The sequence below is a fragment of the Populus nigra genome, chromosome 14 (genome assembly GCF_951802175.1).
Source record: "Populus nigra chromosome 14, ddPopNigr1.1, whole genome shotgun sequence".
Classification (NCBI taxonomy): domain Eukaryota; kingdom Viridiplantae; phylum Streptophyta; class Magnoliopsida; order Malpighiales; family Salicaceae; genus Populus; species Populus nigra.
This window is the reverse complement of record NC_084865.1, coordinates 10,571,390-10,598,465: the sequence shown is the minus strand read 5'-3', so window position 1 is coordinate 10,598,465 and position 27,076 is coordinate 10,571,390. Positions and strand designations below refer to the sequence as shown.

The window sequence follows — 27,076 nt, the reverse complement described above, 5'->3', positions numbered from 1 at the left end:
TATACAAATAGTATTTATTGAGAACAAATAATTAAAGAAGCACTCACACCAAACAACAGAGCATTAGGTAGCAGGTACCATCTACGAGTAACAGAAACGGATACGGATCTATAATCGGCACATACAAGCTACACTATTTTATTTATTTTTTCTTCAACCATGTTATTTCACCAATAGTTTTTAAAAAATATGCTAAAAACCAGAACAAGCCGGAAGCCGGAGGGAAAGTCTCCGGACATGGGAGCGTGCGCATTCAAGGCTATCTGGGATTAAGTATAGTTTAACAGTTCCGTACAGGTTCAGATTAGAGGCATGAACGGATCGGTGACCGGCAAGTGTCGGTGGGGGAAGAGGCCGTTGGCAGGTTTACAGGCTGGCATGTAAGTTCAACAGTAATGATTCGCACAGTGACTCGGCGACCACTTTTGTCGTTTATGGCCAGCTCAGCATTTTCCCGTGCAGCCGTTCCTTTTTTTATATATATATATTATTATTAAAAAGATTAATAAGGAGGAGGAGTATGAGAGATAATGAATGCTATACAGCCTGGCTGTCCCAGTCAAACGGAGAGAGATGATGATGATGATCATCATAAAGCCTTGCCCAACCAATTGTTGCCATGTTTCTCTTGAGATTTTTGTGTTTTTGATGGTTAAGCGAGTAAGAGAGAGAGTATAATTATGGTCTTTGTCTCTCTAACTTCCAAGGGTACAATTATGGAAATTTTATCTTCATCGAAATGGTTGCATCCTTATCCTCCGTTACTTTCCAACTGAATTTTGGAATTTCCACTTTCCACACCTAGGGAAGTCGAATTTGGCATTGACTCCGACCCAATCATGTGTTTTTCTTACCCTATCTCAACGAAATACGATGCGGTGATTCTTGGCTTCTTTGCTTCTATTATTATGTAATTCTTCTTCTTCTATCTTTTTTTTTTTTTAATCTTGGGTAGGAATATAAAAAATAAATTAAAAAATATTTTATGGTATTTGATTATACCATGAAATATATGCTTAAATTATCTTAAATAAAAAATATAATCAAAATAATAAGGGCTAAATTTAACATATAAAAAGTTGAAAGATGATGAAATTAAAAAAAAATAGTTACAATTTCATAATTATTTCAAATAAAATAAATAGTAATCAACGGAACGAGAACCAAATATAATAATAAAAAAATTCAATTAAAAAAATAAAAAAATAAAAAAATAATAAAAATAAAAAATAAGAATTAAAGTTAATATAAGAATTAGTTTAAATCAAATTATAAAAAAAAATATCTAACAATGTTAAATTTAATAGGCTCTTCATGTTATGTTAGTTACAATTTCTTTAAATGAGAATGATGATGGGTTATTGAAATAAATTAGTTGATTAATGTATTTGAGAGTGGTTGTGGTTGTTTTTTAAAATATTTTTTACTTAGAAATATATCAAAATAATATATATTTTTTATTTTTTAAAAATTATTTTTGATATCAGCGCATCAAAATAATCTAAAAACACCCAAAAAATATTAATTTAGAATAAAAAAATAAAAAAATTTAAATTCTTTTAAAAAACACTTTTAAAACATAAAAATAAAAATATTAATTAATAATAGTTGTTAAGAATATGGGTGGGATTTCTGTAAGTCGTCCAATTAATAAGCAAATATGATATTCAGAAATGATTCAAAAAAAGAAAGAACGGTCCAAACGACACTCAAAGGAGAGTGCGATGGACGCTGCTCTCCATTTCCCAAAGCCCCCAGCCAGCCAAGGAGATATATTAAAGAGACAGTAACTTGTGCAAATCACTGCTACTAATCATGACGCGTGTCCATTCGCCAGCTGTATCCCAAGAACCCAACCGCTTACCTCGAACCAACGGTGCCCATAACTCCTCTTCTTCTCCAACCCCCAACCGCCTCTACCAGTCACCCTCCCACTCCCTTATAACTACTATACCCTCTCCTCATATAAATATAAAATCCCTTCACCACGCTCTGTTAACACCCTCCTCCCAGCTCCCACCTCCCACCTCCCACCTCCCAGCCTCCTCGAACAGAAAAAAGAAAGAAAAGAACAAGCCTTGTTTTATGCGAGAAAAAAACACACACAAGAAAAGATTTAGATTCGTGTGTTAGGATATGGCTATTACTAGAAAGGAAATGGATAGGATCAAGGGGCCATGGAGTCCAGAAGAAGATGAGGCGTTACAGAAACTGGTTCAAAAACACGGTGCAAGAAACTGGTCATTGATAAGCAAATCAATCCCTGGCCGATCAGGAAAATCATGCAGGCTCCGGTGGTGCAACCAGCTCTCACCTCAGGTCGAGCACCGACCCTTCACTCCCGATGAAGATGACACGATAATCCGAGCCCACGCTCGTTTCGGCAACAAGTGGGCTACAATTGCTCGTCTCCTCTACGGGCGCACCGATAACGCTATTAAAAACCACTGGAACTCCACTCTGAAACGCAAGTGCTCTTCAATGGCAGAGGATGGCAATTTCTGCAACCGCGAAGGGTATGATGGTAATTTGGATGGTGATAACACGCAGCCCTTGAAGAGATCCGTGAGTGCAGGTTCTGGTGTGCCTGTTTCTACGGGGCTCTATATGAGCCCGGGCAGCCCCTCTGGATCTGACGTCAGCGACTCCAGCTTGCCCGGTTTATCCTCCTCTTATAATTATAATATATACCGGCCCGTTGCCCGAACCGGAGCGGTTATGCCTCCAGTTGAAACGACGTCGTCTTCTGATAACAACAACGACCCGCCTACCTCGCTGAGCTTGTCTCTACCCGGGGCCGAGTCCTCTGAGGTGTCCAACCAAGTCGCCGAGCCAACTCAGCTGCCCAAATCCAATACAGTGACACCCCTTTTGACGGGAAGGAGCGCACCGGCTCAGGAGGTGTCCCCGGCAGTGGGCGGACTGTCCGGGTCTGTGGGGTTCAATACAGAGTTTATGTCGGTGATGCAAGAGATGATAAGGAAGGAAGTGAGGAATTATATGATGGAACATAGTGGTGTAGGTGGGGGTATGTGTTATCAGGGCATGAGTGGGGAGGGGTTTAGGAATGTTGCAGTGAATAATAGGGTTGGGTTGGTAAAATTAAGTAGTGAAAAATGGACAGGGTAGAAAGGAAACTGGGGCTTCTGTTTTCTCTTTTGGCTAGGGAATAATTTTGGGATTGTACAGAGAGAGAGAGAGAGAGAGAGAGAGATGTCGTTTGGGCAAGGGCGAGAGGAAATGGTAAAAACGGAGACATTTTGTAACCTTGGATCTGGTTCTGACGAGGGAACTGAAAAACACTTGCAACAAGAACGAGGAAAACAACAAATCTTTCAATTCTAATCCAAGTTTGTTTTTTATATATCTCAACTGGGTGTTAATGGTTTCTGTGGATGGCTGTCTTTTTTCTTTCAATTTCTAAATCTAAAAACTTTTTATGTTGAGAGAAGTGAATGATCTTTAAATTAAATTAAATTAAAAGAAATGGATGTAAAAAGGGATAAAACAAATGGCACAACAACCATTTCAGAGGTGGAGTTGCTTTGGAGCTATGGAGGGGGGAGTTCCTCCGTGTGTTCAATTTCTTCATGCTGAACTAACAAGCAAATTCTATGAAGAGAGGGAAAAGGAAGGTGGTTTTTCAATCTCCCCAAAATCTCAAAGATTGAAGCAAGTATTGGTAATTAGCAGAGCGTGAAAGGAGCTGGTTAGGAAGTTGATAAGACAAAGCTGTGAAACACGCCCGCTATATTTATTGTTTCGCAGTAATGGCAGGTAGTAGTTGGTCGTTGGATTAATCCTGAAGAAACTGAAGGTGCTCAAAATCTCAAGTTTCAACTACAAAAACACCAAGGCAACACTGCAATATGCTGTTTCAAATGTAAAGGTCTCCTTCATTTGATTTTTGTGCAAATTGTCAACTCTTTACAATTTGAAGGGGGGATAAAATTGGATTGGACAAAATATTTACTTCTGCAAAAATACATGGCTTCCTCTGTATCTATGATTCTGACATACATTCCTCTGCCATATTTTCTTTTCTAGCAAAAAAGAAAAGAAAAGAAGGAAACTTGAGAAAACCCAAGAATGTGAATCACAAAGGTGCTGCCTCCACGGTGCTTGAGCTTGTGTCACCTGTCACCTTTAACATCACTCTGGATTTCAGTTTCTCTACAACTTGCTGCAAATCATACCTCGAGGACCATTTGGGATCATTCAGAGCACGTATGGAATTGAGGCACACGAGAAGAGTGCCACCTTCATGTAAAAGAACCTAAACGTTTTTACCAATGAAAATCAGTGAGAAAAATGATGAACTTTTCGTCTTCTTTTGATAGATAGTAATAAACTATGAGCTTGCAAGTGAAGCAAAGCAATCTCAAAACTGAAAAAATGAACAGAAACCTGAGCAGCTAATGGAGATGGCTTTGGCTGCATGGTTCTGTTGATTGACAACCAAGACACTTACAAGTTGAGCTCTTAGCCAAGTATTCTCAAGTATAAAACCACACACCCCATTTCAAACCCACAAATGACTAGCTTCATTCTTTCCCCTGAATGCCGGACTTTCCATCATGCCATCTTGGGGCAAGGAAGGATGAAGCTAACCATTTTCAGTTTGACACGTCAACTAATGAGCTGATTTTTTGAAAGTACATTGAAAGAAACAACACATGATGAAAAACTGATGTTTATCATTTTTCTATAGGATCTGTTTCAAACATTTTCCCAAATCCTAGAATTTAAAGTACTGCAAAGAGATTCTGGAAACAAATCAATAATAAGGTTCATCAAAGCAGATTATCAAACAGATTCATACCGTCAACCAGAGGGGAAGAAACCCCAAAACAGATGGAATGGAGGCCAGAAATATTGAAGTTAATGCAAGGGCCACATTTTGCTTGATCTGCATGTACATGTGAGTACAGAAAGAGGATTCAAGAACTTTATGTCAAGAAATAACAAATGGCAAGGAGATTGAAGCTAGCAAGTACCAGGGAAGTTGTTTGGTGAGACTTGGCAATACAGAATGGAACACCAGAAATGGTATCCCTTAGCAGTAGAACATCGGCAACAGCTATGGCAGTTGCACTGGCCCGTTGAGCAAGCACAATCCCTACAGTTGCAGCAGCAAGTGCTGGTGCATCATTAATACCTTCACCAACCATGACCAGACCTCCCCCTGTGACAAAATTCCAATATCTGTTCAGCAAACCACTGTCGTTTGCATGCACATACAAAATTCAATTAGAGTAACTTGAGAACCCATCTTCAGATCATTCCTCAAAAAAGAGATTGCTTGAGCTTATAAATCATGGAAACTCGAATAGGGAAAACACGTGGCCACAAAGCGATTTCAAACTCAATGCAAACGCTCACCCATTTCCCTCGAGATACCCTTAACTTGATTAAGCTTGTCCTCTGGCTTCAGGCTGCAGTAAACTTCAGAGATGCCCACTGCTTTTGCAACTCTCCATGCACTTGATTCATGGTCACCAGTTAACATCATTACTCGAAACCTTGCTTGATCTTGCAATTCAGATATGACATCTGAAACCCCTGGTCGTGGTCTATCCTCAAGGTGGATCAATGTTACCTACAAAGTCATACAGAGACATTTAAAACCAGGAAAATCACAGCTGCATGACCAACCCTTCATCATGACCAGCCCTTCATCTAGTGCCTTCTGTCATGCAGATGAATAGGATGCACACTGTTACAAAGAAGTCATATGCAGTAAAAACCCCAGAGCATATAGAATTGGTCAAAAGACATATCATTTGTAACAAGGTCCATTGCTTGATACAGTTGCGAGCCTTGGGTTGCAGCCACATGGTGCAAGATTCAAATCCGAGCACTCATTTCATGCAAAAGAGCTATAGGAATATTTACAAATTCTCTCTAGCATGAGCTTATCTTGGTGGGGTAATGGCCTTTGTATATGATTTTATTGTAGGCTTCACAGAGAAGCATTACCTAGCTACTTCCTCCTCTTGTTCTCTGTGCGCCACAAGAGAGCCTAGAAGGAACACAACTTTTCCTAGAATCATCCTTTTAACAATGGGCTGCGCTATATTCAGCCTATTCCTCAACATGTCTTTCTGTGACCAAGCAAGTTTCTAAAAGGCTCTAAAGCATTTTCTTGGTTCAGACTGTTCACTGAACCACTATGATCAACTTAAGGAAACTATAAAGAATCTCAGGGTTGTTAATAAACTAAAAAACTTGAGAGACATGCAAAATGTACACGTCTTAAATAGACTTCAATATGGTAGAAAGAGAAAGAGCACTCACTTGGGATACGGTTCAAGTGAATTTGCATTTAATTTTAGGCCTCAGTGTTTATCATGTTACAGGAACAAATGCAAATAGCACTAGGAAGTCAGAAGGTAGCAATCATTCAGGTTAATTGTGACTAATATGGTAATATTATCAGTACCAATTTATGACTAAGTGTTGACATATATTAAGCACATTTGGTACATAAATTTCATCTACAGTCACAAAATCCTTGGAGATTTGAAGTTGAGGTAAGAGCAGGTTAGATGGTATCTTTCATGAAATACCAACCCAGCCAAGCAAATGAAGCCTCACCTTTTCTTCAACAGAAAGAGCAGCATGAACAAAATCTCTTCCATAAGAAGATGCATTAACTGCTTCCTTTATCTTTCTTGATTCATCTTCAGACTTACAAAGTGAAGCAATGAACTCTACAGAACCAAGAGATGCTTTCAGCAATTTACCCCCTCCAGTTCCTGACTATAAAAATAACTGGAATTCAATTTGCAGCATGGATATAAAAAATGAACCTTCAAACACAGGAAATCAAGAGGGAAATAACAATTCAACTTCATCTATTAAATTCAAAAGGAAGCAGACTTCAGTGTATTGAAGAAAAGACAGAGTACCTCAATGTTATTCAGAGTAGCAACAAGACCTTTACCGGGAAAATATTCAAAACTTTCCACAGCAACAGAAGGTAGATCTTTGCCTATACTATGATCCACAACAGCTCTGTATCAAGCAAAAAAGCAATAATTTACCAAAAGAAAAAAAAGTTGATGTTTATGTTCATGTTCATGAGATAGATAAGATGATAATAAAAATTGAACTTCTGTGACGAGACAAGACCATGATTAATTCCAGCTATGGCCAACTAGAATCAAGCCACGTGAGAATGAGATTCTGAATCCCATTTTTAAGTTTCGAAATGAGGAACACGGGATTCCAAGCACTAAAAAAATTTAAAGGACCAAACAGCTAATTTCGACCAAATTTGTAATATGCCACAAAAGCATCTCCATACCAAGCTGATCTGGATCCCTAGAAACCTACTTCCTTTCGATTACATTTTCTCTGTATATACATAAGATATACATATGGCATCACTAATAAGAAAAACCCGTAGAACACAAAAGGAGCTTTCACTTATTGCTACCAAACACCATAACATCTAATGGTTCAATAAGAGTTTCAACCAAATTTGCATATGCATATTTCATAGAGGGTGGGATAATGAATGAGAAACAATTTGAAACAAGAAGTTTGTATGACACAACAAGTTACGATGAAGCACCAATGAAAAGAAAATTGGACAATTGAATAGGCTGAAAAAACTCTTTCCAGCCATCAAGCTAATACTAGATCAACAGGGGAAGCAACGAAAAGTTATAAATAAGAAGGCACGTCTTCTTACATTTATATTTTGTTGGTGTGTGTGGGTGCATGTTGTGGGGTAGAGGAGGCGGGGGTGTTAAGTACGAGTATTGTAAGAATTACCTTCCAATAGGGTGAGTAGTGCCCTTTTCCATAGCAGCTGCTACAGCAAGAGCTTCCTTTTCACAACTGGGAATGCAACAAGAAGTGAAATTTGTCCTGTTGTTTCTGATCAGATGCCCATAAATTGGTTCAATAGCTTTGAACATTAGCCCCCCAGTTGTCAATGTTCCAGTTTTGTCAAATGCTATGGTGTGGCAGGAAGCTAGAGCATCTAGAACCTCGCCTCCTTTAAGCAATATCCCCTTCATACAAAGATTGCAGATAGTTAAACCAGGATTGCTACACACGTGAAGTTTAAATCATAAGAAATTGAGCTCCAGTTTAGCGAAATTTGAAGTTTTTGTTTCCTCCATGGTTTTTCTTTTTTCAGCCGTACTAGGTTTAAAATATTCATGTTTCATATTTTAATTACATCATGTATCAAACATGGACAACCAAGCATCATCTATAGATGATATAATTGAAAATGAGACAGTAAAAGCCAGGGGAAAAAAATTCTAATGTGCTAATTTCAGATCACACTGTGGTAATACTGTAGTATTCCAGGGCATAATTAAACATAAATAGAAGATTAGCTAATACAAATGAGGTACTCTGGCCTGTTCACATACATATAAAATGACAATGGTTACAGGGCTCCAGGTAGAGAGTCATGGGAAGTTGAGGACAATGCCAATCAACACCCAAACTTCAACATAGCATCTTTGCTTTTCTAAACTCAGACATCATCCCTAAAACTACTGCATCCAAAAATATAAAAATTGTCTATATGGTTGTGGCTGAACTTCCTATGAGATTATGGTTAGTAATTCTCATGTACCTTTCTTGCACAGGAACTGATAGCAGTGGCATATGCCAAAGGAGCTACAGCCAAGGCACATGGTGATGCTGCCACCATCAGACCCAGTGCTCTGTAGACTGATCCTCTGCAAACTGCATGATCAACCCAAGCATAAAAAAAAATAGAATGAATGTGTCTAAAAAAGCTATGCTAGTTCATTTCTATGAGAGAGAAATAAATAGAGCTATCACATAAGCATCAAAATACCGAAACAATAAATGGGAAGAAAACAAACCCAGCAATATCAGAAAGGCATTGAACTTAGACTCCGTGTTTAAGTCTGCAGATATTTGAAGTTCTTTCATTTCTGGATTATACTGTTGATCCAATATGTTTTATTAAAATCCGTAGCACTCCAATTGATATAGCTTTTAGCTAATGCAGAACAATGGAAAATACTTTCATTGGTTTCAAGGGGAAAAACCAACAAAATGTTTTTGGTAGGAGAAACGATATTTTTTAGTTTTATATGGTGAAGTACATGGAAACCATATCATGGCTTGAATCTTCAAAAAGAAATCAATTTTCTCAGACAGGCTATCTATGGAAAGTTGCAGAACCAAAGCAGTTTTTCCAATTTTTCCAAATTCATTGTGGAGCAAGTAAAAGCCCAAAAAAATTTCTTTCCTGAGGAAAAACAGGACTACCAAACTGCAGATTCATATATCACATCGGCCAAGCATCAGGGGGAGAAGAGGGGACCGTGGCCACCCCTGCTCCAAAAAATTCACCCATCCCCTTGTTCATTGTTGCTATATAAGATGCCCTCACAATTCTTCTTCTTTTTTTTTCCAAGAGTAAACCCTAAGAAATACAGCAAGAACTTAATTTTGTACCCTAAGAAGCCAACAATTTCCATTGAAGAACAGAAGATAAAATATGCTGGAACTTAGCTTTTGCAAGAACTTAGCTTCATACCCTTTTAATCTTCTAATATACATCAAATTCCATTACCATGCCAAATCACTGGTCCTATTCCAATTCCAATCTCCCACCACTTTCTTATCTGTGTTTTTTTGGTTGATTTTGTCTTTTCTTTGCCCTCCTCATTTTGGTTATTCAATCCTCCAAATACAATTGTTGATTAAATAAACATTTTATATGATTAGAGGTGTAATTGGATATATGCATGAGTATAGTTATTTAAGTTAGAAAATATGGCTATGCTAACACATAAAAAGTGTGTGTGTATGAGTAATTATGCTTATTCATCTAGTTATCTTTCCTTATACAAATTTATAGTAATTTTTTAGAAAGCCAACAAGAACATTTTAGGCAAATAAAGTTACCATGAAAGGCCTTAAAATTTTAAATATTCATTTCTCAAAACAACAAAGAATGATGGAAACAAAATTGCTTTTCTACAACATATGATGGAAACAAAATTGCTTTTCTACAACATTTACGAAAAAAGATTCAAAATTATTTCTTTTCTAGAAAAAGAGTGATAAATGTATCTAGGATCCCCTTACAGAGATGTGTGAGCATCACCTGCATATTTCTAAACCAGTGCATCATCCCCCAATGTGAATTATTAAACCAGTAAAAAAAGCTCTATTCCAACCACAACGAGTGTGCCAAAGTATGCATGATGTCCAGTAATTATCATTAGAATCAAAGCATATGTTCGTGAGGCCATCTCTAGGAATAAATGATAAATCCTCAAGCAAAACATTGTTACTACAAGGAAGTCCAATTCAAAGATACAAATGGTTTTCTAAGCTAGAAGAAAAGTGGAAAAATACTCTTCCTCCAAGTTACCTGATGTACTCATGAATGGCCACTTGAAAAGAAATGGCCCAAGGAGAGCAATGGCAATTGACAAACCCACAACAACTTTGCTGTATTGCTCACCAAATTCATCCAGCCACCTTTGAAGTTTTGGCTTACTTGATTGTGCTTCTTCAGTCAATTGCACAATCCTACTCAATGTTGACTCTTTCCATGTTTTAGTGGCCTACGTCAAATTTAGAAAGAAATATAAAGAAAAGCAGCATAACAGAAAATCTATATTCTCAATTTTGATCAAGGAATAAAGCTTCAGACAGGACTTTGAATCATTTATCTAAAGGATTCTGCAAGAGATTGATAGAAAAAATAATAAAAGGCATATCAATTTTCATCATCAGCAAATGCGGCTTACCTTGACAATCATTCTTCCATCCACATTCCTTGCACCACCAGGAATTCTGTCTCCAACTTTTGCCTCTAATGGTTTGACTTCTCCAGTCAAGTGCTCAATGGTAATTGTTGCATTACCTTGAAAAACTTCACAATCTACAGGCACAGCCTAAACATAATACCAACCCCTGTTATGAAACTTTGAGTCCCAATATATCATTCGGTCAAAAAGAAAGGTACAAATCAAGATAAACAAAGTGAATACAGCAATCTAATAACTTAAATGGCATGTCATATTAGTCAGAGTATTTGCTTGCTTCAACTTCCACCGGATAGTTAGGTAGCTAATCATTGAAATGTGGCTATAGCTGCACTGCCCCTGAACATTGAACTTTTTATTTAGGTTGGTGGAAAGGCATAAGTCAATAAAGTTCAGGCCTACCTTGATAATGAAGTTAAAAACAGAACATTCAGACAAGGAAGAAACTTTCTGAGGTTTGTTGACATTCAGATTATAACTAATCTAGTTATAATACAACCTAGACTGCAAGAATGTACAGTCTTGAAATGTCATGTCATGAAACCTTAAAAGCTTAAAATCATGTATTCACATCCAAGAACAGATCATAATATGCTAAGCTTTCAACTGAGATTTCATGACATTAGCAATACCAAAACTAAATTCAAATCTTCAGCAATAACAGAGATAAATAAATTAAAAATCACAGACCTCACCAGTTCCGACCAAAATATAGGATCCCACTTCTATATCATGCACAGGTACACTTTTATACGACAAATCCGAAACATCAGGCGGCTTATCATCATGTACATCCAACACAAGCGTAGAATCCGGATAATTTTCCTTCAGCTCCTTAACATCAATCACCGACCGACTCGTAAAAAACTCTTCAGCTGCAAATAACAATACAGATTACCGGCCCCCATCAACTTTATTCATTCATCACTCGAAAAGAAACAATTTTGATATTCACAACTAACTTAAAAATGGTTACCAATATGAGCTAAATTGAACATTGCAAGAAGTAACCCTCCTTCTAAAGCATTTCCCATAAAAATGGATGCAAAACCCGCAAGGGCCATTAACACATGAATGTTCACTTTCCCACCAGCAATATCAGTAAGGGCATCAAGGGATGCTGAGACCTGGAATCAATCAAACAAACGAATTGCAAGTGACAAAAAAATGAGTAAGATAAAAGGAGTGATTTTTGGGATGGAAAAGGTACCCCAACGAGAGGGAAGGCGACGAGCATGAGCGCATTTTGAAGGGGTTTGACAGCAGGTTTGGGAATCATGTAAGGGCAGGCAGCAGCAGTGATAAAAAGAGCAGCTGAACAGCAGCAAAGTTGCAGGTGTTCTCTCAACAAATTGGCTAAATTCATCCATCCTAGTGTTTTTGCAAATTTTAACAGAGCTCTTTGGGGTCCAGTCAGTTGCGAATCATGGCCTCCTTCATGGTGATGATGATGACAGCAGTGGTCATGATCGTGGTCATGGTGGTCGTGGCCGGTGGCGCGAAGGATGAAGCGGTGGTTGAAATTGGTGGATCTGGGAGGATGAGAGAGGGAATTGAAGGGAAATTTGGAAGAAAGGGAAGATTGATGGTAAATGACTCGTTTTCGTACAAGTAATTTGGAGGAATGGTAATAATAATAATTATTAGCAGCAGCAGAGAGTGAGAGGGATGGTGAAGGGAAGTCGGTGACGCCAATCGCGTGACGGAGAGTGGTGGTTTCCATGGCTTGGGTTGTGAAGGAAGAAATAAATAAACGATTACAATCAGTTCATGGTATGATGGCTCCGGCTCCGGCTCCGGCTCCGGCTCTCGCTCTGGGAGTAGTTAGTAACTGACTTGGTACTCTGTATTTATTTATTTATTTTGCCTTTTGGGTTTGTGTATTTGAGCAAACAGAGAAGGAGAGAGAGTGATGGTGTTGTTATAGCATGAACAGAACACCATCACTATGTGCTCATATTCGTTAGCCACTCATGATTCAAGAAAAGTTTGGGCGTGGGCCCAGCCAAGTTTGTTCACTTGCGGTGCCACTGCCATTATTTTGCCATGTCACTTTTAGAAATCTTTTTCCAATTAATAGTTTGTTTCAATTTTTGTGGTCTGTGTTATGGTAAATTATGTTAGATGGAACGCATGATGAAAATATTCTTTTTGTTTTTTAGGTGTTTTTTTAATATTTTTGATGTGTTAATATTATAACTAAAAAGATATTTTTAATTAAAAAACATAATGCACTGTGTTGTTATTTATTTTAGGAATTATATAAATATTAAAAAAAACACAAAATAAAAAAAATTATAAAAAGTTGGAAAAATTATAAAATATATATATATATATATATATATATATATATATATATATATATATATATATATATAAGTGGGAGATTTCCAAAGACTAGTTACAGAGGATAAAAAAACTCAAAGTTAAAAAATTAACAATTCAATTTTGATTGATAAATGCTTTATTAACAAGAATAATTCAATTTGGAAAGAAAAAAATCAAAATTGAATGTTTAATAATTTGATTGAGATTTTTCAGGGTTTAATTGAATTCATTAAGAGTTTGAATACTTATCCAAAAAAACTAAAATTAAATTAGAAAATCATGACCCATTGATTATTTGAATCAAGAACCAACAAAGATGATCTTTTTAGTTCAATGATTAACCTCAACGAAAGAGTGCTCATATAATTTTTATTCAAAAATCAATGTCTTGACATCCAAAAAAATAAAAGATATTTATATATTTGACTTAAATAAAATTAAACCTTAAGTTGAAAATTAAACTCAAATAACTAACTAGAATAAAATAAAATACAAAGCCTAAGTCTTGTACAAATAAAAGCCCAATCTGCATGGTAATTTCTATGCCTTATTGAAAGATATTACCGATGTTTGATTGCTATGAAATTTTAATAATATAAAAAATAAGTTCTTTAAAATTTTTTAAAAACTTTTAGCTTAATTTAACAATCGGATGAAAAATTATGACCATCAACATAAAAATATATAATCAAGCTCTAGTACATGTTAAATGATCTCACTTCTTGCTTGGATTACATTGATAAGGGTTGATCCTCATTTGAACTCAACTTCATGTTTAATGTCATCTTCACATAAATTCTTGAAGCTTGTATACCTCTTTGATCCTTTTGATTTACTTTTATAATTGGTCAATTTGGCACATTCAGTAGATGTTGTGGTGATGTTTGTTGATTCTATCAAATTGAATCTTATTTGAATATTAACTAGGTAAATTAAATTATAGGTTAACCTGTATAGTTGACTTGGTCAACATGAAACATGGCTTTACCAGGTTTCAAATCAACGGGTTATTTAATAACACTGGGAAGAAGAAGTAGAGTGGGGTCCTGAAGTAAGGAAATTCATAGCTGGAAACATGGTTGGAGTTGAGGCATAGTTTGGTATAGTGGGGAATGTTTGTTTTGCAACCCCAACGTGGAACAGCATTGCGAGAAAAGGATCCTCACTTACAATGCCACTGACAGAGATGGAAGAACCACTCAAGGAGTCTATTCTTCGGCTATGGTTGTTCATCAAAAGTAAGCTAAATCAGGCAAACAACTTCATTTCCAATCTCGGGTTTGTATAGCCATTTAAGATTTATGATGAATACAGGTTTGTGGTGAGGATACCAGACAAGCTTTATCCAGAGCAGGCAGCACCACTATTGTGTGCTGGGGTGACGACTTATAGCCCCTTGAAACAATTCTGTAGCTATAGTAAGGTTATCAAAGCAGGAATTTTGGGCTTAGGTGGAGTTGGCCATGTAGGTGTGCTAATTGCAAAGGCAATGGGGCATCATGTTATTTTCTTAAGCCCTTCTGATAAGAAGATGGAGGAAGCTTTGGAGCATTTAGGTGCGGATGTTTTTCTGGCGAGCTCCAATGCAACAGAGATGGAGAAGGCTGCTAACACCCTTGACTACATTCTTGACGCCGTACCAGTGGTGCACACCCTCTGGAATCCTACCTATCACTGCTCAAGTTTGAAGGGAAGCTCATCGTAGTTGGAGCTGTTCCTAAACCATTGCAGTTTATTGCAAGTGATTTGATTACAGTTATGCCCCAGCTCTTTGTCTCTATTTGATCTAGTCTTCTGTCTGTTCTTCCTGCATTTGATTTTAAACCCAAAAAAGAGTCAAAGTGCAGGAACCAGAGCAGAATTTAAATGTACTTTGATGGTTAAGCCTTTAATTTATGGTGGCATCCTGGGAAGAAATCAATAAGCGGGAGCCTCGCTGGGATCGTAAAGAGACCCAGGAGTTACTGGATTTTTGGGCCTAGAAGGGCTTTTCATAGATTATAGAGAGAGTGGAGATGGATAGCGTGATCAAGGCATTTGAGAGAATGGAAAGGAATGGAGTGAGACATAGGTTTGTGCTGGATGTGGCCGGCAGCAACCTTCGAATGATTCAGCCCCTCTTTTCCTCGTCAAATTATCCTTTTCTTGGTGATTTCATGCGATGCCTGTTGATTGGTATATCATTCGTATCTTCAGCTTCAAAGTTTAAATAAAGGATTCTTTTAGCTTGCGGATTCTGATACTTAGGAATCACATTTCCACTCTTAATTTCTAGTGATGGACTGTACTTTTCCTTTCATTTCCCGTCTGGACAACGAGAATAACATCTCCGAGTGAAAATACATTTGGTTAAATGAAACCATTAATTGTTTTTGCACAATCACTACTTGTCCTGGAAAAGATAGAGCATGGCCACGAGCATCCCGCCCCATTTATCACCCAATCTTATAGCAGAAAGTCTCAAAGTGTGGCGTTTCGATGAACCTACCTAGGCACAGAAATGATCTCATGAATAACCAAATCCGTGAAGCAATAGTCAATCTGGGATGCCACGCAAAGCTGAAATGCAAGCTTGAGAAAGTTCAAGTTGTGATTTGCAAACGTAGTTTAATAGCAGTTGTTACGTCTCAATTACAACCGCACATTGTTGCACCTCTGGCTAATGCACCGCCAAATCATTTAAAAATGTAACGGCCTGCGACGAGCCATTGTACAGAGTTAGCTACCAAATGTTTTATAATAAACATCCTCCCCCCTGGGGGGATAAAGAATTAACAAATACTACTGTTACAACAACAAATGGATGCCCATTCCGCGTCTTGTTAAAGCAGATAATGGCATACCAATTTGGTCATGTCAGCCAGCCACCAAATTGATGACGGCAACAATAACAGGCATGGAGAGGGCACATATAACAGCAGCTCACTAATCCTTCCCTTTGACTTTGCCTTCAGAAACTTTTGATCCATCATAAGCTGAAAGGAAGAAAGTACTTTGGTTCTTATGTAGAAATCTGCAAGACAAGAATATATTTTTTTACGGGTCAAGGCAAGACAATTAAGAGATTGAATATATGAGAGGGCAGGAAAGGAATAAACAATGCTTGACCAGATCAATGTAGAAGTAGACTCCTTTATGTTCCATAATCTTTAAAGGCAGCCTTTGATATTTACCTACTTGTGGTGCATTACTGATGAGAAGGTAGATTATGGATCATTATCAATGTGTAGCAGAGACATTAGAAGTGCCTCTTGACGAGCCTAGAAATTTGTTGATGCATGCATGAATTAACTACTCTCCTTAGTCAAAGGCAACAATGATGATGATAGAAAAGATTTTGCTTTCTGATAATTGTTTGAATGTGAAGAATATCTTTTATTAATTAATTTGATCCATTGATAAAAGATATTCCTAATGAAGTATATGTCTGATATGAAGCCAATCACAATGAAGATGAGGCCAGTGGTGGGAACCAAACTTTCTCTTTCATTTTAATTTCAATTGAATTTTAGTGTTTATTTTTTCTAAAGAACAGGAAAATACAGTTAATGTGCAGGATGGAGTTAGTACTTGAGAAAGTCGAGTAATTTCTGTTGCAAGCGGGTTGATGTATCCTCTTCAATGTTCACATAGGCCAAGAGCTCTGGTAATTTAACTGCAAAGAGGAAAAAGTAAAGATGTACTTGTAGTAAAATTTACATCAACAGGTGAACAGAATAAGTCTGAACAAATTAACATTATGCTAAATTCCTAAAATACAGAATAAAGTCACTTGCACAAGTGCACACCATGTACAAAAAAGTAGTTCCACATTGAACTATATCATTTCAAATTCTTGACAGTGTTCTTTGCTGTGAGATGTTCAAAGGAATGCAGGTGATTTCAAAACCAACTACATCTGTGGCTTCTATCAAGGTGTCAATCACCAGCACATGCACACATGACTTGGTTAAAATGTGAAAATAACATTGGAAAGGCTCGGCCTTCGAAAAACCATCTAACAAATGCTCAGAATGTGAAAAACTGTAACCTAACCATAAGGGTGTCTTTAAACATTTAAGGAAAACCCCATCTGTCAAGGTAATTCGCTTCAGAGGAAAGGTTGTAGAAAATTGGACTTGCAACTGTTACAATGATTAAGAAGGCTATATAAAATTCTCAAGGAAAAAAGAAAAGAAAAGGGAAGGCTATATAAAAGATACTAATGTTTGCCTCCAGAAAACAATGATTGAATTTAATTTCAGACAGAACAAAACAAAACACATTTTCATTAAGACAACACAACTGGTGACCATATCAGCTTTCATTAAAGATTACTGATCAAAAGCAATAGTTTCAACACTTTATCAAACAAAAATATGATGGTCAAACAACTAAAGAATGCAATAATTATAAGTGGCTAAAAAGCACAAGTGCTTATGATAAGCATACCAAAGAGCCTCAGCAAATGTTCAGCACCATATATAGTAGATGGAGATACATCAATTTTGACAGTATCATGATATTGTTGACGCTCTTTTTTGTATAGTAGCATCACAGGCAATGCTTTGTCGAAATAACACCGTATGCCTTTCAAAATTTCTCCAATGGAATCAGTTATCCTGTATCCAAGAAAACATGATCCATGCAACTATTATTGATGTAACCAATGCATGAACCTGGATATTAAGTAACATCAGAAAATGTGAAATAAATGCAGAATCAGCAAAATAATTGATTGATGTCCACTTTGACATCAATGCCCTTTACGGAGGCCCTTATGAGAGCACAGTTGTGACTTGTGGCATACATAATCCATGTTGCATTAGCAAAAATCAACTCTGAAGCTTGAGCATATGTCAGCGTTAATTGGTCTCATATATGCTCATCTCAATCTGAATCCCAAGCAATTCAGGCCTTTTGAAATGTTTCATGTCTTGACCATTTATTGCAACTCTAAATCAATTTTTCCCTCCTAGTGCTCTGGCTTCACCTTTTACTTTTAACATTCTGCTTCAAATTAAAACATTCTACATCCTTCCATTCAGGTAAGTTATTAACATCTTCACCAGTGATATTCCCCAATATCGATGGATGGAAGGTATTATTCATGGATCATACACTTAGATATGTTCATTTAATTTTTTTGCTTTCCTTTAATGTGTGTTTGGTATTGTGGTGCATGGTGCTTTTCAAAAGTGTTTTTTACTTGTAAATGCATCAAAACAAATTTTTTTCAGATTTGTTTTTTCATTTTTGACAACAGCATATCAAAATCATCAGAAAACACTTAAAAAGGTATCAATTTGATGTTTTTTCAAGGCAAATGCACTTTTGAAACACATCCAAACGCAATACCAAACAGGCACAAGAGAATCAATGTAATTTCTGTTGAAGATACACCATAAATTCTCTTTCAAAACATCTGAAAATTGATCTAATCAATTATTGGAACAGAGAATAAGATCACTGTTATGGTGGTCTATGCAATCGAGAATATATACTAAAATAGCTGATAGGAAAGAAAAAAATTCCTAGCACATGCAAATTATAATTGATACATGTAATTTCAGCAGAAGCTAGAACAAAACTTACATGCCATCCTTCTTCGACATATATTCTAGGTACTTTGTCAAAATATCATCCACATTTGGTGACCGGGGAAGTTTAACAAACTGCATTTAAAAAGAGAGGTTCTTTAACAAATCAGAGCACTATATCATTAAAAAGAAGATTGAACTTAAACTCCAATGATGGATAAGCAGAAACGTTTTCTTTTCCTAGTGGGTTTAGATTTTCTATTTTGTACGGACTTTGGTGCCTCTATAAAGCATAGCTAGACATTAGAAAGGAGGCTACAGATTTTCATTGATCAATAAATTGACTTTTTGAATAATAGGTTCTCTTGGTATTTTGAGTGTTTTCATTTGACATCTGCATATGGAAAATTTCACATTCTAGAAAGACATTCAACCAATCAAAAAAATACTGTGGCAGAGTGTTGAACTATCTTCTATCCTGAAATGGGGAAACTATATTACTTTCAATTTGTAAATAGAAAAAATACTTTTGTCACAAATCCCATTACATGTAGCAATTTGTGAGTACCACGAGTACATCAAGGTTAACAAATGGCAATAAGACAGAACAAAGTCATACCACAATACTGAAGAAAGCAAAACAAGGAATAGTGTTCAGAAGAATATCTAGAACATCTAGAGTGAATGGAATCACTACAGGGGTGTAGGTCTCACAGTTTCCTCTTTTACTTGCAGAATTTCACTAGAATCTGATCCTTATACCAAAAATCGAAAATCTTTTGCTAAAAAATATAAAACCTTTTAAGTGTAAAAGGCCAACTATTTTGTGGGAAAATTCCAAGCTCTTAGGATGGGACGATGGTCTTGTGTTGGATGGGTTGGCATTGGCTGTTTTAAGATGTATGCCATTCAGAATCAACAAGGACAAAAAAGTTGATATTAGGATTTTCAACAAAGAACAATCTTACAATTGATTGATATTTGTATAAACCCTGAATCTTTTTTCTGTAAGATCCAATAACTAAGAAAATCACCAAATCTTTTTTTCCTGATTGATATTTGTAAAAAACCAACCCTTTTATCACAAAAAAGTACAACCAGAAAACTGAAGGTGGATAACAGAAAAGTAGCTGCATTGCTGGTTCAGCATTATAGAAGCTGTTTTGATTGTAAACTAGAAAAAAATAGGAATTGTAATCATCAAGATATAGAATTTCAGAGCTAATTCTTTAACAAGTATAATGTATGCACTGTAGTGTTGATAGCCTAATAATTAGGACAGCAAGAGAGGTGATTTAAATTGAATGTAATTCAAGAGTAACAGGATTGCCAGAAAGAATAGGGTCAAGGTAAAAAAGGTGTTCTGTCAAAGGCTTGTTCACAAGATTGTATGTAAAAATTGCCAAAGAAAAGATTATGGTAACACATCCGAAATGGCTGGATAGACTTAAATGTATGCAGGGTTATATTCAATGAAGCAAAAACCATTAAGCTATTTGGTAATAATTGAACTTTATGGCTTCTACACTAACTCAAATAAAATCAATTTGCATAATGAATACAATATAATAGCAATAGGAGAAAATATGTGAATACCTTATCCTGCTGGGTGACAAATTCCCAATCATCAACAAGTTGCTTCTTTAGTGTTGATGGAATTTGGATCTTGACAAGCTTTTCTACAGGCAAATTATCCTTCTAACAATTTGAAACCACAATATTAAGAGGAATCTCAATAAGAATCTAAGAAGAGCAATGAAGTTTCTGAAATAGAGAATCTGATTGTGAGGGTATGCATGTTTTCAGCTTGGTCTTCAATGAAGGAAAAATTATTTACAAAAGCAGTACGGGGGCAAAAAAGATGAGATCAGAGCAACAAGAAGATGTAGCAGGCCAAAACTGTTGTCCAACAAATACTTCAGAAATTAAAAGGTATGCCAAGGCACCATATGAAATAATATGAAACAAACCTCCATTCCTGAATCACTTTTACGCTTCTTCCCTTTTGCCACTGCAAGAAGCAGTGACAATTCATAAGAACAAATTTCTTTGTCTTCACGAGCATATATCATTTAAGAGGCAAATTGAAGATAAACCACTGGTAAAGGAAAAAAAAAAAGCACTAAATATAAATGCAACTTATTTGAATTTGTCAAGATGGCAAGATTGCAATAGAATAAAAGCTGAGCAAATATGCCCCATAACTTTGGCAATCATGAAATTAAGACCCAGTTTTTACTAGCAAAATGTTTATAATGGTGTACTACCTAATGCAAGTCAATATGGCACAAAGATGAAACAAAATGATGCTGAGGAAAAAAAATAAAAAACCTAAGACCAACAGATAGCAATGCCAATGTCAAGCTCCATACAAAGTCCTATGGCACCACAACTTTCTTCGGGAGAAAATAATTAAACTACAAAATTCTTTTCATCCTCTTTTGGAGAACATCTGGCCAATTCGCAGGTACAAGCCTGATAGGACGGCCTCTATATAAAGAAAATAAACAGCAAAATCAAATCTAGGACTAGCAATGTATAGCAGAAAAATCATACCAACTTGTGGTGGGACTTCTACTGGAGAATAATGACAACCAATAGTCACTTACTAAAACAATGAAAACTGTGCTTATGAAGAGGGAAAGAAAAGGAAGGTAAGGGAACGAACCACTGCTTTTAGGATCTTCCTTGTCCATCTTTGAATCTACAAAACAAAAACTAATTTTTACAAAATTGAAATAGTTATGAGCTTAACTATCACTTAGCAGTTTCATAGTCATGACTATAAAAACCTGAACAAACATTCAAGGTACTCATATATTAGCACAAAATGAAAGTAAAGTCCCCAAGTTATATGTCTTGTATAAATAACAGTAAGAGTTATTGAAAAGGGAGAGAACATCAATTGAGTTTTTCCTTTGACCTAAGAACCCATAAGCTGATTCTCTCAGGCAAGAAGGAAGAGAAAAAAAAAGTTTTCTAGATGGCCAACAGTTGCTTTGAGACTTTCACGCACCACAAGCTAAATGAACAGAACTTGTTGAAAATGTCCATTTGGACATTAACACATACAAGATAAATTTGAAAAAACATATGTTTAAATAAAACCGAAGCTTACCAGTAGAGTTTTTTGGCTTCGTCTGAGAAGAACGTCCAGGCTTCAAACTCTTGTCTACACCTTGTTTTTTCTCTAGGGCCTGCTGCTTCAAGACATTATCCGGAGTGTGTTTCATTAGTCGGTCCATGCCTACCCATTCGTCCCAACTGTTGGCAATATGTCCAACCCACAGTAATGATTTCTGTGTCCCTTTTTGAAACAGGGTATATTTATTAACGAAATAAAACTCTTAGGACAAAAAAAAATTCCGAGAAACCTTTCAGTGATAACATAAACCAATTCACAAAAGAGGCTAAGTAGTAAAAAATATGACAATAGGACCAAATGTTAAGATGAAAAAGATGCAACAAGAGGGCTCACCAGCTGAGAAATAGAAGAAACATCAAAGACAAGATTTTGTTTTTATAAGTTGTAGCTTCTCTTTTACCTGTCCAATTGATAATTTTTTATATTATTATTCTAAACTAAAAATATCCTTTGTTTTCGATTCATTCAAGTTATATCTGCTATGTTGATCTAAAAAGATAATTTCCAAATTAAATTAAAAGACAGCAAAACCAGCAAAGATCCTCAAGAATCTGTGTTTCCAACACCTGCTTAGCATGCCTATAGTTACTGGCAAACCGTAACTATTCTATAGCTAGCTAAACTTTATAATAGGACAACAGTTTCCTTCTTCCCTAATGTGAAATTGATTTAAATGTTTCTTTTTAATGTATCTCATACACAATCGATCATTGTCTTTCAAATGGTAACAACTGCCCCACCCCCCTTTTCTCTCCAACCCTTTCCTGTCATGATAAACCTTGTCAATGTAATAAATTACAATAATAAACTAGTAAATGGAAAAGATAAAACAGTATTTGATAAAAAAATTATAGAAAATAATTAAAAACACATAGCGGAAGGAAAATGTCAGACTAGGTACTCTAAAAAAAGTTTATAGTTGTATAGAATTAAGATCATAAAACTCCTAAAAAACTAGCATCAATGAAAGAAAAACATAAAAAACAGAGAAGAAAGAGGCCTTCACTTATGAAATTTTATTGAAAAAACCTAGACTTTTAATCTTGGAAAATTATTGTCATGTGATGAATGCAACGGACATTAAATGTAACAATAATGAAAAGAGTAAAATAGATATCTAGTTATTTACTTTGCTATTGTCAGTTTTGCAATGCGCCATAGTTGTTGCTTCATTTCTTGAAACGTCTTAATATTATCCTAACTTTTAAAGGGAAAAGCAGGGGGGAATCACATCATGAATAAATAAAGCATCCAAGAACTTGAACTTATACTTGATTAGATTTAAGAAAAAAAAGAGGTAGAGAAAATGACCTCACAATGTTGCAGTCTGACCTATTCAGTTCCAAAATCTCAGCCAAAATATATAGCAACAGGAAACGAACAAAATGCATACTCACTTTTTATTCCAACCCTGTAAAACAGCAAAAGGCACATCACTTAACATCATAACAAGGTAATACTGTACCAGTCAACTACTCAGTGGTTCAGTCATTCAAAATTGTATAACCAGAACAAGTCATTCAGAAAGGAATAGCTAGGAGAAGCTTACAAGGTAGTGGACGAAGTATCTCCATTCCTTCTTACGAAGCTCAGCTTTTTGAACCTAAGATTTAAAAGAACATTAAAAAAAAGGTAAAATGCTAGAAATGAAAAACATATAACATGCTGTAAAAAGAAATTAGATAACACAAACATTGCTTCCAAGGAAAAACAAATCTCATCTTCAGCAAAAAATCCAAAATCAAGATAAAATTTTAAAATCCCTTGATTCTTGTGTGTGGTTCCCTGGCAACTCAAAAATACTTGGCATCTTAATTTCATTAAAAAAAAATGAAAAAATAACACTTGTGAACTGAAAGGTCACATCCATAGAAAACAACACTACTCTCCACCGCACTAAAATGCTCCTTATTACAGAAAAATGGAGACTGCAGCAACTATAAATCACAGTGAAATTTACTTAGTTCAGTTGAAATCCCTGAAACCAGTAATTGTTAGTATTCTGCAATAACAAGACAAATTAAACTTGTTACGCTAAAAAAAATCAAAATTCCAGCTTCTATAAACCCTAATTTCAACAATAAGCCGTTAAAAAAACCTTAAATTTCCTCAACTATCACTTTCACCTCCATTCTTTACCACAGATTTCCATTCAAACAAACAAAATCACAATTAAACACCAAAACCACCAAAAACAAAACCTAAAATTAACAAAAAGTCGATTTAAAAAAAATGAAAATAAACATCAGTTACAAAATCATAGGGCACAAATAAAAAAAATAGAAAAGGAAAGATCTTATAGAGAGAGATGCCTTGGCCTCGTAGATGCGGGGTCCGTGGTAGGCGAGGACGCGCTCGCCTTCGGAGAAGAGACTGGAATTAGAAGGTGTTTTGTCGCCGCTTGAAGCCTCGGCGTCGCTGCCGGAATCGTCCTTCGATGAGCTCCCCATTTCTCGCTTTCACTGAAGTCGATAGAGAGCGGGGGGGGCTTAATCTTACTCACTGCTTCTCTGTCTGGTGAGAGTGTTAGACACGACTGGTCCCGGGAGTGTCCTTTTTTTTTTCCAGTTTGAAAATAAGGGGGAGCGTGTTTTTCACCCTTTTCAGTTTTTTTAAGCTTCTCAGTATTATTATTATTTTTTACTTCTTTCCTTTCCTTTTATCTTTCCTTCTTTCTTATTTTTATTTATTTTGTTATTTTATTTCTTTTTTTTCTCTTACAATTTAATGGGTGACCTACATGTTTCCTGAAAATGTTTGAGTTCATATTTCTTTTCAATTTGTTCAATAAAAGTATTTTTGTTGCAAAAAACATTTTTAGGAAAAAGTGAGTTTTCTATATATATAGTATTTGACTGCATTGATTGCTTCATGGTTTATCCCTTCAATTTATATTTACAAATTACAAAATATATTAAAATATTTAGGTAAAATACCACAATAGCTCAATTTTTTTTCCCATTTTCATTCTTTTTTTTTCAATTACAACTTTTTATGCCTAAATTAATTATCAATTTATTAAAATTTATGAAGAAAAGAAAAATTTCAATAAAAAAAGACCAAAGTATAAAACAATAAAAAATTACATGGTCAATCTCAAATTCAATGTACAAAGTTTTGTTTATTTCGTCTACTCTTTTTTTTTTTCCTTACCTTATAGTCCCTTTGGTTTTTGCAATTTTAAATGTTCATATTCTTAACATTTGAGTCTTTAAGATTGAGAGAAAAGAGAAAAAGTTGATGAATAGCCACTTTTTCAAAATTCTCCATGTTCGGTGTTAACGAGTTTCATTTAATAAGGGAAGTTTGACGGCGATTGTTTTTTTCTATAAACATGATTGAAAAAATAGATTGAGTATTGTTTAGATTTTTTAATTCGGTTAATTTTTTTCTTAGCAGTTTTGAGGTAATTTTGGGTTTGGTAAGTGGTTTATGATGTTTTTTATGGTATTTTTGGGTGAGAATATGTTGAAAATATATTTTTAGGTCATCCCTCATAATAGATCACTTGTTGCGTGCTTAAAAGAATAGGAGTGGATGATGCGTCATCCTATGCTAATGCTAAAAAAAAACAAACTTCGATGCCCAAGCATGCCTGATCTTTTTTAATATGCATCATAATCTTGGCCCTTTTCTATATATCTTTTTATTTTTTTAGATTTAGATTTGAATGCACTATATATATAAAAATTAACATGATATTGTAAATATTATTCAATTTTGCCAATGGTTCTCAAATAATATTATGGAATCTTAAGAGAATATTAACAATTTGTTTTTCAATTATTATGTACCTAATATGGAAAAAAAGCTTATGAATATTCAATTAAAATCAAATTTATTTTTTAAAAAACTTTTAATAGGTTTTTTATATGATTTTATTAAATTTATATATTTTTTTGTCTTCAATTACATAAAAAATGCTTAGATATTATTTCAATGTTTTTTTAATTTTCTTTTAATATAATGATGGATTTTTGTTTAGAAAATGATGGTTGCAAATAAAAAATATATTTTAGTTGAAACAATCATCATTAAGGAAATGAAATTTAGATCGGAAAAATATAGTTTTTTTATACCTATTTCAAATGGCTGTAATAAATAAGAAACCTATTTATTTTCATTGTTATTGCCTTTATTAAAAAAACATGCTTTTAATATAAAAATCATGATGTTGTTTTAAAGAAGATTGAGAATTTCTTATGATGATATTATAGATTACGTGTAATGTTTTTTCATTTTTTTTTATTTTCAGCTGAAACTAAGCATGCCATAAAGGTAAAAAAAAAAATTCATTCCTTTTTCTTCTTTATTTATGTGTGTGTGTGTTATTTTGCATTATTTTTTTAGGTCATTATTTATTTTTTCAATTTTGTGTTTTTAATAATTTTATGAATTAATAGTTGTGTTGAATATTAGTTGTTATTGAAAAACATTTTGCATTATTTTAATTATTATTTTGTATTTATTTCATTTAGAATAAATTTTTGTAAATTTAGGATCACAAATATTACCACTTTTAAATAATTATGTTGAATTTTAGTTGTTATTGAAATATTTTTTCATTATTTTATTGAATTTTAGTTATTTGTTTTCCAATTTTGTTGTTCAATTTCAATTAAATGTGTAGTATTAATTTTAATTTTTTTTAATTTAGATTAAATTCTTGTTAATTTAGGATTAAATATATTACCACTTAGAAGATGTGAATTCCTGTAATTTGTTGGAAGAAATTGAATAAAATTAACTAGTTTATGGCATATATATTGTGTGTTTGCATGTTTAAGAATTTTGGGTAGCCTCCCGTATAGGGGAGGTGCTGCCGAAGTTTTTTTTAAAATAGAAATCATTTAATTTTTTTTCATTAATTTATGTAGATACCTAGGGGAAAGTCTATTTATTGTACATCATGAAGACAAGATCACTTCTAGTTCTTCTAGCAGCGATTCTGACAACCACAATTCATTAGGTGCCAACCATGAATAGACACATGAGGCACATGCATCGACGTATGATGTGGGGTTATTAAGTGTGATGCCGCAACGTCGAGGAGGGGTCTTATCACAGTGGGATCTATTTAAGTTTGAATTGCTTTCACAACAACATGCTTAATAATGTTTTTAAAAATAATTTTATTTAATGAATGCAAATTCAAGTTTACAAACATTGAGGCTGCCAAAACAATAACATCGACTTTTAAATCATCAATGAAAATTCTATTGTTTCAATGAAGCCAAGTTTCTAGACATCCAAAATGCAAACGCAAGTCGATGCATGGTTTTTAAGGTTTAAGGTTAGTA

General features: G+C 35.0%; 3 protein-coding genes and 1 pseudogene across 8 annotated transcripts; 2 read left to right on the top strand and 2 right to left on the bottom strand.

Annotated features, from left to right (window-relative positions):
• The first annotated feature begins 1,977 nt into the window (after positions 1-1,977).
• On the top strand, positions 1,978-3,372 carry LOC133672960 (transcription factor MYB44). Its single transcript, XM_062093536.1, has one exon. It carries the CDS (start codon positions 2,137-2,139, stop codon positions 3,127-3,129), a length of 993 nt encoding a protein of 330 aa, XP_061949520.1. The 5' UTR covers positions 1,978-2,136; the 3' UTR covers positions 3,130-3,372.
• A 498-nt stretch (positions 3,373-3,870) lies between these two features.
• Positions 3,871-12,721, bottom strand: LOC133672959 (probable cadmium/zinc-transporting ATPase HMA1, chloroplastic). The gene is made up of 13 exons (XM_062093535.1): positions 11,995-12,721; positions 11,761-11,911; positions 11,475-11,659; positions 10,767-10,913; positions 10,385-10,580; positions 8,603-8,715; positions 7,783-8,024; positions 6,912-7,017; positions 6,598-6,762; positions 5,383-5,599; positions 4,998-5,185; positions 4,823-4,909; positions 3,871-4,276 (listed from the first exon to the last, which is right to left on the bottom strand). The coding sequence occupies exons 1-13, from the start codon at positions 12,505-12,507 to the stop codon at positions 4,097-4,099; spliced, it is 2,490 nt and encodes an 829-aa protein (XP_061949519.1). The 5' UTR covers positions 12,508-12,721; the 3' UTR covers positions 3,871-4,096.
• Positions 12,563-15,081, top strand: LOC133672551 (cinnamyl alcohol dehydrogenase 1-like; annotated as a pseudogene).
• Positions 15,082-15,684: 603 nt separating this feature from the next.
• On the bottom strand, positions 15,685-24,353 carry LOC133673440 (protein MRG1). Of its 6 annotated transcripts, XR_009834979.1 has the most exons (12): positions 24,089-24,352; positions 23,326-23,379; positions 23,174-23,187; positions 21,750-21,895; positions 21,300-21,335; positions 20,602-20,642; positions 20,228-20,329; positions 18,687-18,766; positions 17,544-17,713; positions 16,683-16,767; positions 15,956-16,125; positions 15,685-15,807 (listed from the first exon to the last, which is right to left on the bottom strand). XR_009834979.1 is itself a non-coding variant. In XM_062094243.1 (11 exons), exons 1-11 carry the CDS (start codon positions 24,224-24,226, stop codon positions 16,038-16,040), a joined length of 951 nt encoding a protein of 316 aa, XP_061950227.1. In that variant the 5' UTR covers positions 24,227-24,353; the 3' UTR covers positions 15,685-16,037. The 6 variants fall into 6 exon arrangements, 5 of the variants coding, with proteins under 5 accessions (XP_061950227.1, XP_061950226.1, XP_061950228.1 ...); XM_062094243.1 differs by having other exon boundaries at positions 15,685-16,125; positions 20,228-20,326; positions 24,089-24,353; XM_062094242.1 differs by having other exon boundaries at positions 15,685-16,125.
• Positions 24,354-27,076: the final 2,723 nt, after the last annotated feature.

Bases quoted from the DNA above. Each gene is read 5' to 3' on its own strand.
- LOC133672959 (XM_062093535.1), bottom strand. From the start codon at position 12,507: ATGGAAACCACCACTCTCCGTCACGCGATTGGCGTCACCGACTTCCCT. The intron at 10,914-11,474 runs GTCTGTGATTTT...TATTATGTTTAG, and splicing joins TTTTGGTCGGAACTGGTGAG to GCTGTGCCTGTAGATTGTGA. The intron at 5,600-6,597 runs GTGAGGCTTCAT...ATGACTTTGTAG, and splicing joins CTCTTTCTGTTGAAGAAAAG to GTAACATTGATCCACCTTGA.
- LOC133672960 (XM_062093536.1), top strand. From the start codon at position 2,137: ATGGCTATTACTAGAAAGGAAATGGATAGGATCAAGGGGCCATGGAGT.
- LOC133673440 (XM_062094242.1), bottom strand. From the start codon at position 24,226: ATGGGGAGCTCATCGAAGGACGATTCCGGCAGCGACGCCGAGGCTTCA. The intron at 20,330-20,601 runs GTTTGTTTCATA...TCAAATTGTTAG, and splicing joins AAAGTGATTCAGGAATGGAG to AAGGATAATTTGCCTGTAGA. The intron at 16,768-17,543 runs GTATGCTTATCA...TCCTCTTTGCAG, and splicing joins ACATTTGCTGAGGCTCTTTG to TTAAATTACCAGAGCTCTTG.